General features: G+C 50.2%; 1 protein-coding gene across 1 annotated transcript in view; it reads right to left on the bottom strand.

Moving 5' to 3' along the window:
* Window positions 1-20,854, bottom strand: part of VIPR1 (vasoactive intestinal peptide receptor 1) — a 61,160-nt gene that overhangs the window by 20,197 nt on the left and 20,109 nt on the right. The window contains exons 3-5 of the mRNA XM_077303613.1: window positions 10,806-10,913; window positions 2,263-2,366; window positions 557-654 (exon numbers count right to left, since the gene is read on the bottom strand). Of these exons, the coding sequence (XP_077159728.1) occupies window positions 557-654; window positions 2,263-2,366; window positions 10,806-10,913 (310 nt within the window). The remainder of the gene's footprint in view (window positions 1-556; window positions 655-2,262; window positions 2,367-10,805; window positions 10,914-20,854) is intronic.

Raw genomic sequence — 20,854 nt, forward strand, 5'->3', positions numbered from 1 at the left:
CCCCTCCAGCCCAACACTCGATGCCACACAGTGGACACAACCAAGGGGCCTCCAGGAGGTCCACCAGCAGGGCCAGGAACCCAGAAGCCTTCCCACTGTGGCTCCCCAAGCACCAAGAAGACAGAGCACCCCTGCCCCAGACATATGAACAGAAGAGAAGCCATGCTGGATCCAGCCAATGGCCCCTCCATGACACGGTGTCATGCAGAGGCCCAAACCCAGGGGCCATCAAGAGGTCCACCAGTGGAGACAGAACTCCAGAAGCCCTCCCACTCTTGGCCCCTGAGACAGAGCATCACTGTCCCAATGCTCCACCTATACTGATGCTTTGTAAATATATTTTATTGTTGCATGCAGTAAAACCCAATTGCAAAGAGCAATGGAAGTGCATTATTCAACGTGTGTCGAAGCGTCCTTTGACTCCGTCCACAAACGCTCCCCGGGTCTTAGGATGCTACAACGTCTACGAGACGTGTCTCGATCTACGGGCACACCCCCTTTCTCCCCCGGCTCCACCCACTTGCGTGTTCTTGTTCCTCCGCAGTTTCCCAGTTACCTGAAAATGCACAGAACGATCATGGCCATAGTCAGGGCTACAAGAGACAAACTGTGTCCAATGGTGTAGCCGGTCTTCACAAAGCCATAGAAGCCGGTCTGCAGAAAGAGGCAGAGAGACCACCTGATTCACTGGACCTGGCATACGTCTTGATTTCCTCCCCCAGCAAGCCCTCTTCCTCCCACTTTCCAGGCTCTCTCAGGAAGCACAAATTTGTTTTTGCCTTAATGTGGCCTTTGACCTCTTTCTCAGTGGCCGACCAGCTCTGGCCGGATACCTCAGCCGCAATTGCGTTGACCGCTATTGGCTTGCCTGCTCCGGTGTCAGAGAAGGGCTTGGTTAGAATCACTGGATCTGAGCTACCAGATGAAGACAACAGTCAGTTAAACTGTGAGGACTATTCCCCTCCTCTCTTCTCTTTACACTCTTCTCAAGAAAGCTATTTAAACAGCCAGCGCCTCGAGCCTCCTCTGCATATTTGAACTTTGGCAACAGAGGAAGTGGGGTATAAATACGTACTCTTCTTCCCCAAGGACTTGTGGCCTCATGACCCCCCCCCCCCGACACACACAGACACACACACACCGGGCTCATGCCAACCTGACCATTGTCTTGCCTACAGATGCTTCCACCTTTCCTAATGTCTCACTGGCTTCAGCACCCAGCAGGTCCACCTGGCAGGTGACTCAAAGGAGCCTGACACTTCCACGTGCTCAAAAGTTCAGGGGGGAAGTTCATTTCCCGAGCTTTCAAATCCACGGTTTGTGGTCGGCCGTTCTGTCCTCAGCGTGATTAGGGAAACGTGCTTCCAATCAACAGGCTGGGGATCGCTGCATTGCACTAATGCCCGGGCTAATGCCCAGGAGAAATCACTGGACGGCCACTTAGTTCTGCCCTAATTCTTCCATTTTTCATCCACACAAACCAAGGCACACATTTGACAACTGCACGGCTGTGGCCGGCAGGGTCCCCTGTGTCGCTTAACTGGGAAGAACCCGATGTATGTTTTTAATTTAGAAGGACCCGTGTGGCATTCCCAGCGTTCAGGCGCCTGGATTTACGGCTTGCCTTGCCAGGGAGGAACGGGCTGGCCAATCAGAATGAAAGAGCCGTTTGGAAGGACCTCTGGGATGCCAGTTTAAGGGGAGGCACAGCCCCTCATCTTCTGCTCAGACAGAGGTTTGCGGGGAGCACCAGGAAGGAAAAGTTAAACGGCAGAGATGGGAAGGGCTGCCAAGTTGCAGCCCTTGTGGGGTTTTTATGGCGAGATTCAAGCACAGATGTTTTGCCAATGCCGGCCTCTGGGTAGTGACTTAGGGGTGCACATTTGGTATAAACCGAGCCCCCAAATTCCTTACTGGTGCTGATTACAGGTCGGAAAAGCTGACTGCCTACCAGCAGAGCTGAACCTGAACTAAAGCTGGACTTTTCGTCTTTTATTCGGGGATATTCAGCTATACCAGAGCTGGCCAAACGGTGGCTCTCCAGAGGTCCATGGACTACGATTCCCATCAGCCCCTGCCTGGCAGGCTTAAAAAGGTGAGGCCCCCCCTGCTCCACCTACTATGTGACATTACCGCCATGTCTGCTTTATATGGAAGGTACATGAATACAGACCCGCAGATCTCAGCATTGTACCTAGTGTGCCCCCCCCCAGGCAAACCCTTACAGAGACCTGATTCCAGGGCCGAAAGTGCTCTACCCACCTCAGGCAGGACTGTGCTGTTGGGATCGTAGCCACAAGCTGCAGAGTACGTCGCAGGCTCCATGCCAGACCAGCCGCTGCTTGTACAGTTCCGACTTACGTTGCCTAGAGAGGAACAAGTACAGGGTTGGACACATGCGTCTGTCTATGTGATGATATCCCATTCCTCTTCCTTGGTGGAACTCAATTTGGCTTAGAATTTTTTGCAACAACCACCCCGCAAGGTAGGCCAGACTGAGGGGCTCGAGATGACCCAGCAAGTTTCTATAGCAGAGGTGGGGATTTGGATGCGGGTCTCCCAGAGTCCTAATCTGCTTCTCTATCTGCTATACCACACTGGCTTAGTGAAGGTAGACGTGGCCGGGCATGCCGCAATTCTTCAGTGCCAAAGTGAAAAGCCATTCACAAAAATGCATGGCCAAAATGGCCACTGAAATGGAAAGGATGAAAGAGAGGCCGTGTCAGACTGGCTCCGTGGCCCCTCCAGTCCAACTCTGTGCCACACTGTGGCCCAAACCCAGGCACCATCAGGAGGTCCACCAGTGGGACCAGAACTCCAGAATCCCTCCCACTAGTTCCTTCATGCCTCCAAGCCCCAAGGAGGAAGAGCACCCCTTCCCTGGACAGAGTGTTCCACTTCGACCTTGTGGCTAAGAGCCACTGATGGAGCCCTGCTCCAAGCGTTTCTCCAACCCCCTCCTGCAGCCCTCTACGCTTGTAGCAGCCCCCACTTCCTGGGATACTCAGGAAGCCAAAAAACCTCACCCTGCCTTGCTACTGTGGGATTTCTCCAGCCATTTCCCCGTCAGGCAAACACCTTAGGGGAACTGAACTCCACGTTCTCTTCTCGGGAGTGATCTGTTCTAAGAGGACTCCTTGTACATTGGGTTCCCTGCCGGTCTCTTCCTCAATAAAGACAGAACAAGGGGTGGGGCCAGGTGGCGATTCCAGAAATAAGAACACTTTGGATATTCCACTCCAGCCCCCAAATGTCCCTAGACTGGAATTGAAGATTAGAATAATTATTCATTCTGTCCTTTGTTGACTAAGTACACACCATGGGAGTCAGTGTGGATTCTTATCTGGAGAACGGGGTTTGATTCGCCACTTCTCCACGTGCAGCCAGCTGGGTGACCTTGGGCTAGTCACAATTTGGCTAGAGCTCACAGAGCAGTTCTCTGAGCGCTCTTTCAGCTCCACCTACCTCACGGGAATCACACCATTTATCAATATCTGATCAATGAATGATCAATTCAAGTCAATACTTGAATCCAGTAGTTTAGAGGCCACCTCTTTGCCCATACCCCCCCCCCCCCCCCAAAAAAAGAACACTCCATAGTTCAAATACCAACCAGCTGGTGATCTCTGGCACCAAGAAAGTGTGTCTGACCTCAACCAGGGCCAGGGCGTTTTCTATCCTGGCCCACATCTGGTGGGACGAGCGCCCAAGAGCACATCTGGGCCCAGACGGAACTAGCACAGTTCCACAGGGCCTGTAAGACGGAGCTCTTCCGCCCAGCTGTTGGTTGGGGCCAGAGAAACATCACCTCCCCCCCCATCAATGCTACCTCCTGACTGAAATCTAGTTCTAAGAGAGCTGAGTGATCTAGCATTTGTCTGCTGATGTTGACATGGTTTACGCCAGGGGCAATCAACCTGTGGTCCTCCAGATATCCATGGACCACAATTCCCATGAGCCCCTGCCAGCATTTGCTGGCAGGGGCTCATGGGATTTGTAGTCCATGAACATCTGGAGGACCACAGGTTGACTACCCCTGGTTTACGCTAACCAATTACAATTTTTTAGTTTAAACCTCTGTTTATCATCTGCTTTTAATTAGCATTTGTTATGTTTACATATTGCACACCGGTCTACGGGGAGGGTGGCATAGAAATCAAATTTTTATTATTACTATTAATAATCGCCTTTCATCAGATCCAACTTGGAGCAGAGACCCATGACTGCTGTTGACTTGTATCCTCCTGAGCCTTCGGGGAGGGCGGTATATAAATATAAATAAAATAATAAATAAAGGATGCTTTAATGGTTGAAAGTTCATACTCTTGTGTGTCTGTAGGGTGCTACGGGAGCCGAATCCAGCTGCTCTATAGCAGAGCAATGCTGCTGCCCTCTGAAATCAATAATCTTGGAAACCTTTTGGGTCTGGCCTAATGTCCTAAGCATGAGAGCCATCTGTTGTAATTCGGTGGTGGAAGAAACGCACTCTGCCTCTTCTTATTCATCCAGGGTTTAGGCTGGAAAAGTTTCTGGGATGTAAAGGGTGATGCAAATTATACTCCGGAGAAGAAAGAAAGGCAGGCAAAGGCGTTTGTTCTCCTTGAGCAAGAGGGGGAAGGAGGAGGGGTGTGTGCGGAGCACACTTCAAATCAATCCTTAAAAAGAAAACCTTACAAACCCCAGGAGTGGGTGGGAAGACCCTGATACGCTCATGAATGGCGGGAACATCGACTCAGTGAGGGTTGGAAGCCGGCGGAAGAAAAGCACGATGCAGGAGAGAAGGCTTAAGAAATGAGAGAGAAAAAAACTGGTTTTGGTTAAGGTGACTCTTGATAGCGCAGCCCACGCGGAAGTGCAAATAAAGCTGAGAGCGTGGGGAGGAAAAAAAAAGCCCCCTGCAAACCTGGGAAGGGAAATGTGGGCAGGTCATAACCTCGGCAAAATTCAGGGCCCGTCTTTGAACAAAGTCGAAGGGGTGGGGCACGCCGTGCAGTCTTCCTTGCAGATGTTGGGATTTCGAGCCAGGAACCAAGATCGGACCATATGTGGCCGGGCCTAGGTCATCCAGGTCAGAGCCTTTATAAATATAAGGTCGTAGATATATCCTTATGACTATTCTACAGCCATGTGTGACACCTGTTCACAGACGTTCCTGACTGTCAGTGAAAATGTCAAACTCTGTGAGTCTCCACTCTCAAAAAGGAAAATTAGGAAAAGGCACATCAGAGGCAGGGCCTTCTCCAATTGGGGTGCTCAGTCTGTTCAATGACAAGAAGAAACGGGCACTGCACCGAGGTAAAATGAAGAGCCAGAAAGAGATGCTGCCAAAGGAAAGACCCTTTTCCTTTTTCACCGTTGGTTCTCTCCACACAGAAATCTGCATGGCTCTAAAACTGGTGCCAGGCAAAACCAGTTTCTTATCCTCCCCCCCCCCCCCAAGCTTCTTAGTTTGCAAATTATTTTTCATTAAATTGCATCATGGCTGGGTAGTAAACCAATCTGGGGAATCGATGATTGCCGGCATATTATTGCTGGTTTGGGCCGCTCGTTTTATCCCTTTCAATCTGTTCATTTGGAAACTGCATCAAAAGCTGAGCAGCGGAAAGGCGGGCTGTGTAGATTTTTACTAAATCAAACACATAAAAATACAGGGAAGCCTCCGTTATGTAGGAGAGCTGAGTGAGGTTCACACATTCCTATTCCAGCTGACCTCCTGTCTGGGGAAATGTCTGTCTCTTGGCCACGCTGGGAGGAGAATGTTTACCCTGCCTGCTTCCCATCCAGGAGTTATCCCCTTTTTGACTCCCCAGCAATGGCTCGAAGATAAGGGGTGGAAGCGAAATTCGAAAGCAATGTTTACATTCCTCGCTGTGTTCCGTTTCCGGGGCTGGCGTGATGGATGCTCTTCTGCTGAGCCGTAGAAAGAGAACAGAATGTCCTGGGACAAGAAACTCTATTGTGGACGGTCCAGTGTGGAAGTGGGGCCGCCAAGACGGCAATCAATTTTGGGAAAAATGCGGGGCGTCAAGTTGGAGAGTGACACTTGATTTGGTCAAACCTCCGTTGTTTGGAAGTTTGCATTTTTTCCACAGCTTGCCTTGGCAGGTCTTCCAGGTCCTGCCGATTTCATACGGAGACCTCAACATCCTTTTTGCTTCTTTGAAATAAAGGTCAGGCACGGAGTGGCCAACTCCAGCTTGGGGAATCCCTGGAGACTGAGGGGTGGAGCATGGGAAAGGCCGAGCTCAGCGTAAGGGAAGGGCCTCAGCAGCATATAGTGCTGGAGAGTCCAGCCTCTGAAGCAGCCAATTATTAATTTGGCTATGGGGCAATGTCTGGAGCCACATCGGAGTCAGGTGTCATTTCCTTGTTGGCCTCCAGATTCCCCCTCTTCTTGGAAGAGCCACAATCGGACTCCCGTCTCTCTCTCTCAGCTAGAGATGGAGTTAGGACTCTCTCTCCCTCTTTCCTATCAAGTATGTGAATTCCAAAATAAACCTTTATCTACTCTTTAATCATATTGTGCACCATTCCTGTGTCAATTACTCTGCCAGCAGTAGAAAGGCGTCCCACCGAATTTCCAGGCACAGACACGGAGCCTGGGGCAAACATGAGGAGAAAAACAAACATAAGAGAAGCCATCTTGGATCAGGTCAAAGGTCCATCCACTCTAACACTCTGTGTCACACAGTGACCGAAATCCAGATGCCCTCAGGAGGTCCCACCAGTGGAGCTAAAACTCCAGAAGCCCTCCGTGTCACCCCTCAAGCACTTAGGAGACAGCCATCAACATCTTGTGGCTAAGAGCCGCTGATGTTCCAGATGTTCATCCAATCCCCTCCAGTGTCCTACCCCAACCTGGCAGCTGCTGCCACGGCTACCTGGCTCTGCCCCCCCCCTTTAGCCCAGCCATTTTCGTCTCCATCTTAGCGATTAGCAGCACGGGTCTCGTGGAGCCATCAGACCGGTCTCACCTTAACAGCCTACCCTTTTCTTCATTTTTCCCTTTAATTTTTAAAAAAATGTATTAAATGAATGAACAAAAGGAAACATAAAAGGCAAAATTCCATAAAATGCATAAGCATGCTGTTCCCCTTTGCCCCCCTGGGAACACATCCTTCAGCAGCACGGGACAATGAGGGGATCCCTTCATTCTGTTCTGTCGCCACGCAGAGAACTGCTCCAACCTTTTCTCCATGCTCGAGGGTGCTTCGATTTTTCATTTCAAAAAGCGCTTTGCGGCTATACTCAAAGGCCGCTGCGGGTGGGCACTCTGGCTCTCCAAAGAGCGTTTCCTTGTTCAATGACTTTCTCTTGCGCGGCACTCTGGCGGCACAGGTGAGCCCTCAGGAGCAGCCTGGAAATTGCCAAGGCAAGAGAAACTACTGAGCAGGGTGGGGGATATGAGAGAGAGGGAGAGACGGAGGAGGAACGGGAGGAGAACGAGAACGAGAAGATGATGAAGAAGAAGAGTTGGTTCTTATATGCTGCTTTTCCCTACCCGAAGGAGGCTCAAAGCGGCTTACAGTCACCTTCCCTTTCCTCTCCCCACAACAGACATCCTGTGAGGGAGGGGAGGCTGAGAGAGCCCTGAGATTACAGAAGAAGAAGAAGAGCTGGTTCTTCTATGCCGCTTTTCTCTACCCGAAGGAGGATCAAAGTGGCTTACAGTCACCTTCCCTTTCCTCTCCCCACAACAGACACCCTGTGAGGTGGGTGAGGCTGAGAGAGCCCTGATATTCCTGCTCGGTCAGAAGAGTTTTATCAGTGCTGTGGCGAGCCCAAGGTCACCCAGCTGGCTGCATGTGGGGGAGTGCAGAATCGAACCCGGCATGCCACATCAGAAATCCGCACTCCTAACCACTCGACCAAGAGAGAGATGTCGGGAGAAGGCCTAGAGCCAGAATAATTTTATTGGGGGGTGGGGGGCAAATAGGTACATTATTTATTTTCTCTGACTCAGAACCACTCAGAGCTGGAAGAGACCACTGAGGGCCAGCCAGTCCAGCCCACACACCTTCTTGGGGACTTAAAAATCAAACCCCCCTGACAGGTGGTCCTCCAACCTTCTCCTAAAAACCTCCATCAAAGGAGAATCCACCACCCTCCGAGGCAGCAGATTCCAGCTGCAAACAGCCCTCAACATTGGAAAATGCTCCCTAACATTTAAAGGGAACCTCTTTCCTGCTCCAAAGGTGCAGTAAACAGGCTGACTCCCCTGTTTGCCTTTGACACAGTTCAACTCCACTCTCCTCTCACTCCTGGCCCTCCTCTTCCCCAAGCGACACCCCCCCAGCTCTCTCCGCCTCTCCTCGTAAGGCCTGGATTATACCCCCTCAACCACCCTAGTTGCCCTCCTCTCCAGCTTGTCAGGATCCTTCTCAATCTGCGGCACCCAGAACTGGCCAGCATTTTCCAAACGAGGTCTTAGCCAATGCGGAACAGAGCGGGATTGGATCTTCCTCTGCTTTGCTCCAACATGATTTTACACAGAACAAGGGCTGAGTCCAGGCGCACCTTGAAGACCCACTCAGTTTTATCCCAGTTGGAAGCTTGCGTGCGCACAGAACACGTCGTCCGACAACTCAGTGGAAATGAGCAGGTCGCAAATCCCGCAAGAAAGTCGGCCATGGATTAGTACCCAGCAGAACAAAGATGTCTGCCAGATACACAGGCCTTACGCAAACTAAGGTCATCTTTCATTTGGATTCAACCCCAGGTGAGAGAAACATTGCAAGGGAATAAAACTGTCCAGATTAAAGATGAATGGGCAGATGTCGAACCTGGGAGTAATTAAAAGATTGCAAACTTCTTCTTCTTTTTTAAAAAGCAGGGCCTCTTCAACCCTGCTAACTGCTAATTTTATTCTCTCTATTTATTTATTAAAAGTAATGAGCATCATAAATAGTTAATTACATTTTCTAAACATTTAACGTTTTGTGCCGTTGTGGCTGGGGGCCGGTCGGGGACCCTTTTCCCGGGGCCTGCAGCACGAATGAACTATGTAGGAGGCTGACAGCTGGCGGGTGATTGACAGGCTCCAGTGGGCTCTGGCCTGCCGGTAATGAAGACTGATGCTTCTGTGTGGGATTGATGTAAGCAGCGTGAACATAAGGTCACACGGTGGGGAGTTCTGTCAATGGCACCGCCGAGGCCGGGGCCGGCACAGGTGCGTTGCGACAAACCAGGAACCACCTGTGAGATCCGCCCGCAGTTTGCTAGAAAAATTCTTAGTCGCATAGCAGGACTAAAAGGAGCTCTGCCTTGGCCCTGGGCTCCCAGCACAATGAAGCAACAAACGGGGTTTGACACGCTACAAATAACTCTTGGCGCTTTGTCAAAGAAATAATATAAATTAGATATTTGGCAGAGATCCCGAGCGAGGCCTCGGTTAGTCAAAAATTCAGAGGGCGTAGGAGAGAGAGAACGCGGCTTTAGAATGATGCATTTCAAGAACCCTTGGATGGCATGTTGGTGTCAGAGCCCGGGTAGACGCCTGCGGACACGTGAAACCGCCTTCAACTGAGGCTGACCGCGCATCTAGCGAGGGAGGTCTCATCTCACGTGAACACCTGAGGACGGGATTGCATGAAGCTGCCTTTGACTGAAGCGAACCATAAATCCACTGAGGTCAGTATTGCCGACCCAGGCTGGTAGCAGTCCTCCAGGGTCTCGGGTTCAGATCTTTCCCATAATCTGTTCTTTGATCCTTTTCCCTGGAGGTATGGGGAATTGAACCTGGGACCTTCTGTATTGCCAAGCGGATGCTCAATCTCTCAGCTATGGGGCCTCCCTCAATGTATCCTGAAGGTGGGACTGAACTGCCTGAATAACACCTGGAGGGTATCATCTTCGGCTCTGAGGTCATGCCAGGCAGAAAATTTGGGGGATATACTACATTTGACTGAGCCAAAAGGGCGAGAAGTGATATGAAAAAAAACCAGGAATGCATCTAAACAAAGCAGAGATTCAACCGAAGGTATTCGGTAACTATAATCCCATAGAACAGGGGTAGTCAACCTGTGGTCCTCCAGATGTCCATGGACTACAATTCCCATGGGAATTGTAGTCCATGGACATCTGGAGGACCACAGGTTGACTACCCCTGCCATAGAACATTTGGGCAATGGAACAGAAAACTACGAGGAAGATGGAGAATAAATGCCGCTTTTTTATTACAAGATGGTGTAGCAACCAATTGTAAAAAAATATCTGGAAGAATTTGTTTCAAAGAATTCAGAAGGAAAGTCCTCAGCTACGATTTGGGGAGCAAGCAAAGCTAGCTATCAGGGGAATCTTCTTAGCAGCTGCCGCGAAACAGAAATGAAAAATCAGAACAAACTAAGCTAATAGCAGGGGAAAAAAATCCAAAGATTGGAACGAGATCATTAAAAAATCTCAATGAAGACACTTTAGCAGAGATCAGACAACTAAAAAACACTAACTGGACATGTTGGAAATTGAAGAGGCACAGAAAACATTAAAATTGGATTATAGCTCATCTCCAGACTTAAGAGATCAGTTTCCCTGGAGAAAAATGGCAGCTTTGGAGGGTGGGCTCCATAGCATTATGAGGTCCCTCCCTGCCCACTCCTGGCTCCACCCCCAAAGTCTCCAGGTATTTCCCATCCCAGAACTGGCAACCCGAGCACCCACCCACTACCCTTCCCACACTCTACCCCCAAAATCTCCAAGGATTTCCCACCCAGGGCTGGACTGCATAGCCTGTTCCACAAACACTCTCTGAAATTTCCCGAGAATTTCAGCCATCTCAGATTTGGCAGCAGTCTCCCGCCATCACTTACCCTGCACAGCCGAAAAGAAGTAGAAGTAGGTGGGGCATGGCATCACTTTAACCTCTCCCTCGCTTGCCGCTGGCCAACAAGTGATGTTATCAAACAAACTCGGACAGCCTGTGGGGAGATGAGACGACTTTAAGAAAATGGCAGCAGATTATTACTTGCCCGTTGTAGGGCAGAGTTACAGGCAAGGAACAAACGGTAATATAAAACAGGTGGCCGGGTGAGTACAACCGTCTCGCAGACTAATCAGGCAATCCCCCTAAGTACTGATACCCACGTTCTCAGACCACACAGTTGCAGGAGGAGAAAGCACAAGAGCTCCGTCCATCCCGGCTTGCCTCCTGGTGGTGCATCCTGGAGAATGCTAAAGAGCCAGAACTTTTGGCTACTATTTTGTTATTTATTAGAAGATTTGATTTCTGAAACACCCTCCCAAGGTCGGTTGCTGGACAATTGTGAAATCTCTGGGCTATACTACGAACGTGGCATCCATCCATCCATCCATCCATCCATCCATCCATCTCAAGACAACTTGACAAGAGGCAGAGAAGACGGCATCCGAATCTGCTAGAAGACTTCTCAGTGTATAAGCACATCTATATGCCAATACTAGCCACAAATCTTGCTGGACAATCAAACACATTTAACTCTTGCTCAAGAAACTCCTTCTGATAACGAAGGACAGAGGAAAGGAGAAGTACGACACGTGCAAAGGGAAACCGAGGCCCAGCGGCCACCGGCAAGCCCTGAATGGCGTCCTGGCAGCCTGTTTCTAGCAAGGACCTTCGTATGCTCGGCCTTGCTCCTGACCCAGATATCCGCTCCTTAGGTGAGTATTCACAGCCGGTCGGAGATGCTTTTAACCTTGGCAACTGCATGTCTTCTACAAGGAAGGAGCTGGCCATAAAACGAGAGAAACAAAACATGATGTTCTCATAAATGCTCGCAGACGGGGACAGTGAGAAGGGGAAAACAGGTCGGGTTGCCAACCCCAAGGCGGGGCCCAGAGATCTCCCGGTATTGTCACTGATATCCAGAGTGCTGAGACCAGTTTCCCTGGAGGAATCGGCAGCTTTCGAAGGCAGACTCTAGGGCAGGGGTGGCCAAAACTGTGGCTCTCCAGATGTCCATGGACTACAATTCCCATGAGCCCCTGCCAGGCTTCCTTGATCACCAGTGTCCTGGAGCATGCAACTCTATGACCCCCTTTGGCTGAGGCCTTTGGCTGAGGCCTGCTGGCCCGCCGCCCTTGGTGACCCAAAGGGGGTCAACCCCATCAGGCAGGTTCAGAACCACTGCAATGCCAAAGGATTTCCTGAAGTACCACAGAAGTCTGTCTCTTTAATGCAACAGGGAAACTCTGTGTTAGAGATTATTAGGAAAGGGACCGAGATTAAAATGGAGAATATTGTAATGCCCCAGTCTAGATCCATGGGGCCGTCTCCCTTGGAAAACGGTGTACAGGTCTGGTCACCGTATCCCCAAAAGGACACTGCAGAGCTGGAGAAAGGACAGAGAAGGGCGACTAAGAGGATTTGGGGTCGGAGCATCTTCCCTCGGGGGCTGGGACTTTTCAGTTGAGAAGAGAGATGCCTAAGCGGGAAGGGGACATGACAGAGGCTCAGAAAGTCATGCATTGGGTTGCGAGCACGGACAAAGAGATTTTTCTCCATTTCAACAAAACCCCTACAATTCACAGACTTCATGAACTGATTGATTCTCTCTCGATTGTCTCACGGCATATTCTGTATATATTATCCGTGCCAATAACGGCGTTTGTTGTCCTTGCTGAATTCAAGGGCATTCAATGGGGCTGATGGGCAGTAGGTTCAGGCCGGGCAAAAGGAAATACTACCCTACACAGAGTGATTAAAATGCGGGCTCTGCTGCCGGGGAATATTGCGATAGCCACCGGATAAATTAACTCTGAAAGGGAATGAGATGCAAAACTTCAAAAAGAAAAACTTGTAATGCTGTTTCCACTTCCTTTAAAAAAAAAGAAGCAAATGGAAACTGGGATTTCAGGAGAAAAGCCAAAGAGCAGAATGCTTTGGTGTGCCGTTCCCATTTATAGCAACCTTCACTTAATCTTATAAGCAAAGAATCACACGTTAATTCCACGGTTTCATAAGGAGCAGCTGTTTACTTGGGTTTTGTACTGGGGCCGGGCTCACATCTGCTGGCGATTACCGTAACTTTTTGTTGTTACAATAAACTTCAGTGGGAGCGGACAAAGAGAACTTTTTCTCCTGCTCCCAAAATAGGGGAACTCGCGGGCATCCAAGGAAGCCCATGGGCAGCAGGTTCAGGATGGACAAAAAGGAAAGAGAGCGAATAAAACGGGCCACTCACCTCCAGAGGATGCCATGACGGCCACAGGAATAAGCAGCTTTAAAGAGGGATGAGATAGATTCAAGGGGGGGATAAGCCTATCATTGGCTACGAACCTCAGAGACTGGAGGGAAGCTCCACATTCAGATGCACGAATCCTCTGAGCCAGGAGGGCACATCAGGGGAAGGCCTTGGCCTCTCTGCCCTGATATTGGCCATCCAGAGGAACTGGTTAGCTACTGTGTGAGATGGGAGGCTGGACTAAATGGACCCCTGGTCTGATCCAGCAGGGCTCTTCTGATGTTCTTAGGAAGTACTTGGCCTCTCTTCCCTGCTGTTGGCCGTCCAGAGGAACTGGTTAGCTACTGTGTGGAACAGGGGGGTGGACTAGATGGACCCTGGTCTGATCCTCCAGAGCTCTTCTGATGTTTTCATCAGGAGAAGACCTCGACCTCTCTGCCCTGTTGTTGTCCTTCCAGAGGAACTGGCTGGCCCCTGTGCGAGCCAGGATGCAAAACCAGATGGACCCCTGGACTGACCCAGCAGGGCTCTTCCTAGGTTCTTATCTGGTTCTTATCGGCCTCCCTGCCCTGTTGCTGGCCCTGCAGAGGAACTGGCGGGTCACAGTATGCTGGACTGGATGGGCTTTTGGTCTAATGCAGCAGGGCTCTTCTCGTGTTCTTATGAGCAAATACATCTTTTTTAAGCCAACGGGCAGCCCTGGCAGAGTCTAAAACCCAGAGCTGGGTCACTTTAGAAACCAAGAAAAACGAACTGGCAGGAAATGAGACAGTGTAGCTGAGGAATGCACCCGTGGAATAGAGTCCATGGATAACGGGGGAGCTCTTCAGAAACAGCGCCTGCCAGCCCCGGGCAGGACAGAATAGCTCCCCGAATGGCTTCCCTGCAGCTGTGAAGAACAATTCAAATTTGCACGGAGATTGTTTGCAGGAAGACTTGTGCTTCGGGAGGGGGAAACGTCGCTTGCGGTTCAGCTGACAGCAGATCAAGTTAATATGCAGACAATGCCTAACGAGGATCTGTCTTGCCAAAACCACAAATCTTGCCTTTGCCGATATGCATCTCAGTTGAGTGATACGAGGGAACAAGTAAAGGGGGGGGGGAGATTCTGCACATCCTTAATAAACTAGTGAGGGGGGGAGGGAACATAGGGGAGTGCTGTGGCTTGACAGGGCGAATCTCCATTCTTGACAGCCAGTGTGACATAGAGGTCACAGCGTTGGGCTAGGACCTGGGGGCTTCGGATCCCCACTCTGGCATGGAAACTCACTGGGTGACCTTGGGCCAGACATGCCCTCTCCACCTAGCGTAACTCACAGGTTTGTTATGAGGATAAAGCCAAGGAGAGGAGCACAACGTAAGCTGGTTTGAGACCCCATTGGGGGAGAAAGGCGGGATACAAATTAAATAAATTCCCAGGGGAAACCTGGAAGTGAAATCATGCCACTCTAGGATGGCGTAGGAACTCTGTGGTTGCAACCACAGAGTTTCCGATGAATCCTAGAATGGCACGGGAGGTCACTCTGGAAACAATATCACACTGCCAAGTGGAGGTGGGAGTCAGGAGGCTCCTGTCTCCCAAAAAGAGGGAGAGATCTGGCAACTCGGGCTGTACTACTTCAGATAGCAGGCCGGAATTCACATGGTTCATGATGCAAAGACTTTAAGTACCACTGACTTCGACAAGACTGACTCACGAGGAAGTCAGCCTAGGACCACTTCTGTGTAAAACAATTCATCCATGCACAAGAAAACCCTCCATATATAAAACCAGCTGACAGTAGCAAGACCTCTTCCTGAGCATCTATCTTCAAGTATTACATAACTTTATGTAGTTGGCATTTTTTCCGCATGACGATGCTTGTCTGTCATGGGAAGCCAGCGTGGTGCAGCCTTTCCAAGTCTTGGGACTAGGATAATAATATATTAGATATAATAATAAATATATTAATATTATGTAGTCTCAGCATAGTGTCATGTTTAAGAGTGGAGGTTTCTAATTTGCAAGCTGGGTTAGATTCCCCGCTCCTCCACACGCAGCCAGCTGGTGACCTTGGGCTAGTCACAGTCCTGTTAGAATAATTCTCACAGTACAGTCCTCTCAGAGCTCTCTCAGCCCCACCAACTTCACTGGGGAAAGCAAGTGAAAGGTTGTTCATCAGCCGCTGAGTGGGGTATAAAAACCAACTCTTCTTCTACATGCTAATTAATATATTTGATATAATGATAAAGGATTGGGTTTGAATCCCTGCTCATGCCATGAAAGCTTGCTGGTCACGGTAACTTGGCCTCACCTACCTCTCAGGGTTCGAGGCGAGGAGAATGAGGGAAGCTCCCTTGGGACCCCCGCAGGGGAGCAAATAAGCAACGGAGACAAACCTGCCATCGGACGTGCTCCGGCCTCTGAACCAAAAACTCGAGGAAGAGGCAGGAGGAAGCACTGTTTATTCCCACCCAAGACTGTTTATCCACACAAAGATATCTGTTTCTATATAAATCTCCTTATTTACTCAGGGGATTATCTCTAAAACGACAGGGTCAGCTGTGGCTACCCTGAAAAGGCTTTCAATACCTGGCCCCACCCACAGCCTCAAAACAGCTGCTGCCATGGGTCACGCTGGCGTGAGAAGCCGCATTTGCAGGAATTCTCCCACCTGCGCCCGCGGTTTTCTCTGTTGCTTCACACTCGAGAGGAGACGTCTTGGGTCCCTGTCAGGCCCCGACAAAATGTCACCAGCGCCTCCGGTTGAAGATCTGTCGGTTTGGCCCCGACATTTCAGCACGGCACCCTGGCCTCGTGCGTTCCGCTGCGTGTCGGCAAAACCGCATGCTGGCCGGTGTTCTTTCGACTCCCGAGTGTATGTTTGTGTTACCAGCCGTGTTTGTTTTGAAAAGCCCGACTTGTTCATGAGGAGGGAAGCCATGGGACGGGGAGGGAGGGAGGGAGAAATCCCCCTTTGCATTCTGAGAACAGCTTTCCTTCCAAGCACAAGTTTGGAGACGCGCATAGCCGTGGCAAAGCCCGTTCCATGCGTACGTTGCGCAAAAACAGTACGGGCCAAATCTCGATGGGTTATTGTGAGGGACACGTAACGGCGCGTCTCACTTAGAAGAGATCCTTGCACTATTTGAAGGAGAGTCTGCAAGAGCCAGCATGGTGCAGTGATTAGAGCAGGGGTAGTCAAAGTGCGGCCCTCCAGATGTCCATGGACTACAATTCCCAGGAGCCCCTGCCAGCGAATGCTGGCAGGGACTCCTGGGAATTGTAGTCCATGGACATCTGGAGGGCCGCACTTTGACTACCCCTGGATTAGAGCATGGATTCCCAACCATGATACCATACAGGACTAGAGTCCAGGGGCACCTTTAAGACCAACAAAGATTTATTCAGGGTGTGAGCTTTCGAGTGCACGCACTCTTTGTCAGGCTATAATAGTCTGGGAAAAGAGTGCGTGCACTTGAAAGCTCACGCCTTGAATACATCCTTGTTGGTCTTCAAGGTGCCACTGGACTCTGGTTTTGTTTTGTTGTGCTGCTTCAGACCAACACAGCGACCCACTTGAACCATAGGGGACTGTGAAGGCCCCTCAAATCGGATTGCAGTAAAGAGGGGGGTTCAAAGCAGAAACTGGGGAGAGCCCTCTGCCCCCCCCCCCCGCCATGCCTGCCTTTTCTAACTCCGAGCAAAGAGGAAATAAAAAGTTTTATTTTTATAATGTCCTACCCTAATTTAGACAGGTTGACCTGTCCCCTCCCAAAGTGGCCAATGATCGGCCTGGAGGGGTTGGAGAGGGGACGGCTGGGGCAGGCCTACGCTGCCAGACACAGGACTGGATCAGGCCTGTGCCGCTCCGCTGATCCACCATAGTTAAGTCAAAATGGGAGTAGTTCTCCCCTGCCTCTGATGGGGGACATTCCTAATCTCTTCCGGGGGTCTGGTTTTGCCCCGAACATGAACCTGCTCCAAAAATGCGGCTCCAGATTTTGACTAGGGCCCCGGGGCTGTTTGAAAAGAAGGAAGTGTTTTGAAAACTGTCACCTGGCATTTCTAAATCAATACTTCCAAGCATTAAGTCTTCTATGATGGGAAGGCTTAATTACACGGAAATGTACAGGGGGCATTTTATTGCAATGCATCCCGAAGAGGTCACTCTTCGGAGAGGTTCTGAGGCTTGGTCGGCTGACAGCCGCGGCCGGTGAGAGGCAAATCTCTGGACGGTTTGGGGAACCGCGGGGAAAGAGGACTGGGATCCAGGCAGAGGCTGGAAACACGAACGGCCGCCAGCGGTCCGCGTAGGGAGGGGGAAGTGTCTCTTCCCAGCCAAAGCTGAAAGCTTTTCTTTCTTTCTCTAAAGTCAAATGTTTTTATTGGCCGAAGAAGCAACACACCCTTCCAGTTGCATAATTGAGCGGACAAACATAATCTCGCTATCTGTTGCTGTTCAAAAGATCTTTGTCTAGAAAGGATGCAAGGCACCATAGATCGATGTCCTTGGGCATAGGTTAGAGTTGCCAACCTCCAGGTGGGAACTGGCGCTCTCCAAGCATTGCAGCTGATTTTCAAATGGCAGGGATCGCTTTCCCAGGGGGGAAATGGCTGCTCTGGAAGGCAGACTCTATGGTACTGTTCCTGGCTGAGGTCCTCCTTTCTCCAAAACTCTCAATGCTACTCCCTCCCAAATCTCCAGGAATTTCCCGGCCAGAGGTTGGCCACCCTGTGCATAAGCCTGAAGAGATGATATCAGGAGGGACCCTTTGCCACCAATGTCCCCCCATCACTCACACACACTACATAGCCCACTAGCCATTCACTCCCAGCTTACTTTGGAACTGGATTTTGTTGTGAAACGGGGGAAAATATGTGCAAACGGTCGCAGGAGTGGATTGGAACTGCATTATGCAGCAGAACGGGCCCAAAGTCAGGAGAACAGACTAAGCCAGGAGTAGTCAACCTGTGGTCCTCCAGATGTCCATGGACTACAATTCCCATGAGCCCCTGCCAGCGTTCGCTGGCAGGGGCTCATGGGAATTGTAGTCCATGGGCATCTGGAGGACCACAGGTTGACTACCCCTGGACTAAGCCACAAGGCAGAGAATGGAAATTGATGGGCCAAAATTCGCACCTCAAAGCCAAGTGGGCCAAAGGAAAACCACTCCCTGGGCCTGCACACAATAAGGTTACCAACTCTGGGTTGGGAAATTCCTGGAGATCTCCCTGTTCTGGCCTGAGGGAAGACCCTGAGGAAGCCGGGACAGCGGGGAGGAGGACATATGCCATAGCCCCCCTCCCCTCCCAAAGCAGACAAGCTGTCTTTGCTGTCTGTTTTAGTAACTGGCTGCTAATGCTTTTCTTCCTGTCATTTCAGACAGGCCCGGTTTAGCAAGCGGCTGCCAGCTGAATTCATTTCCCTCTTCATACAAATCCTGCTTGGGTCAGGTTAGCAAAGCTGGGCTGAGCCACTTTTAAGGGAAACTGAAGAGAAGAAGAGCTGGGGGTTTTGTACCCCGCTTTTTACTACCTGAAGGAGTCTCAAAGCAGCCTTTCCCTTCCTCTCCCCACAACAGACGCCCCTGTGAGGCAAGTAGGACTGATAGAGCTCTGAGAGAACGGAGGCTGGCCAAGGTCACCCAAGCTGCTCTTAACCGCAACACCAAGCTACCCTGCTTTCTTCTGCTTCCTACCCTTCCCTTGCACTTCTGCGTAGCTGCAGTGTGCCGTTTAAAATATCCACAGCATTTCCTAGAGTGCTGCTTCCCCCAGTCCTTTTGAGCAGACTGATCTTCAGCAGAGGTGTGTGTGTGTGTGTGTGTGTGTGTTGGAGAATGTTCTAAATTGAGCACCACCACTATATCAATATGGCCTTTCATCGCCATAGAGACACCCCTGAGATGCCATTACACGGACACGATGGAGTCAGCGCATCCCAATGGTGGTGCTATAGCACTGGATTGGTTTAGCGATATAGCTCAACTTAGAACGTTCAGGAAAAAAACTCAGAGGAAGATCACATGGTGAAAATGTTCTCCCTTTTTTTGGGGGGGGGGGGGAGGAATGCAGCAGTGTTTGAAATGACCATAATACTCCAGAACTTGAGGGAAATTCACTGCAGGAAACCCGGTCGCTGGACCACTTCACCTAAAATCGGGCCAACATAAATAACATCCAGTTCAGAAGGGTAATGTGGACTGATATCAACTGCCCCTATCTCAGGTTGTCCTACTCTGGATTGGGAAATGCTCAGAGGAGTATGAAATTTGGGCTGCAGAGAGAGCTCAGCAAAGCTGAAAGCCAGGCAATGAGAAGGTGGATCTGAGGACACATAATTAATTGGCCAACACTTCCTCCCCCTTTTCTGACCTTTTTTTTGGGGGAAATCCATATCAAAGAACATTGTTTGTGCAGGGGAATGGTTTCAGAAGCAAGCCCCCACGGGGCTTGTCCCTTCTGTTGGTGAGATCTGAGTGAAGGCTTTGTATTTTTCTACATCTGATAACAGATGGATAACCTTTCAGTTAATGGGAAAACAAAAGGAAGTATCGCCCGAGCTAGTAACGAGCTTCAAAAACGTGGCAAGATTAATTTCCCAGCACCCCAAGAAGCAGCTCTGCCTCCGATCCAGACTGAAAGAGTGAGAATTTACATCTCATCTCGGAGGAAGTGGAAGACGTCTTAATTAATTTCGCACCTTGCCTTACAACACGGAGAACGGAACAGATGCCGTGTTTAAAAACTCATTAACCTTTCTGCCAACTTGACTCTCTTTTTTGCATTTCTGAACATCCGCTCGTCTCCTCCCTCGAGGCGCACCCTCTGATACGCTCCTGCCACAAGACAGTCCCCAGATGAGCAAGGTGTGGCTTTTCAAAATTGCATTTCTGCTATTGCCAAGAAATGCACAAGTGACCCAAGCACCCTGCATTTGTCAGGCATTTGAACCCTGGATGCAGGGGGGAGCGAGAACAGGGGTCCCCAAGACGGCACCCCCTGACCCATTTCCTGGCACCTGCCACAGGTTTTTAGGAAAACCTGTCCATCACCTCCTCTCAGAGGCCTACATAACTCAGAGCTTCTACATCTAGCTGGCTTTATATTGCAAATTATAGGACTCAAAATTTGCTATAGTTTTCAGGTTATAGAAATAGGAAAGGAACCTCCTCCTCCTCATGGTGGATATTCCAACTTCCAAACATTATAGCCAGCCTCATTTATCAGTTTTCCCTCTGCACTATTAATTTTCATGGCTCCTAACTATTCCATATTATCCACCTCATCACCTCTGCGTGTCACCTGGAACACATTAGCTATCACCGTGAACACATCAAAAGAAAGAACGGAAAAGAAGCCGTTCTACATCTCACAATAGTTCCCCCCCTCCCCGTGAATCCAGCCCCTCACTTCGGGCCTTTCGGATCGGAACATCGTTTGATTCGATTATTATTTTGATTGATTGGCCGAATGGATAGACGTGCAGCCTGAGTCTATGACGCTGCCGGGTCTCCGTGGGGGAGGAGCAGAGGGGATGGGGGGGAGTAGAGGCAGGGAATGGGTCCGTCCCGTCCCCTCCCCCTGCAAACAGCAGCCTGGCAAATTGGCTAAGAGTGGTCTCCAGGTGCATGCAATGTTTAGAGCAGGGGTAGTCAAACTGCGGCCCTCCAGATGTCCATGGAATACAATTCCCATGAGCCCCTGCCAGCGTTCG

The sequence above is a fragment of the Paroedura picta genome, chromosome 11 (genome assembly GCF_049243985.1).
Source record: "Paroedura picta isolate Pp20150507F chromosome 11, Ppicta_v3.0, whole genome shotgun sequence".
NCBI classification, from domain to species: domain Eukaryota; kingdom Metazoa; phylum Chordata; class Lepidosauria; order Squamata; family Gekkonidae; genus Paroedura; species Paroedura picta.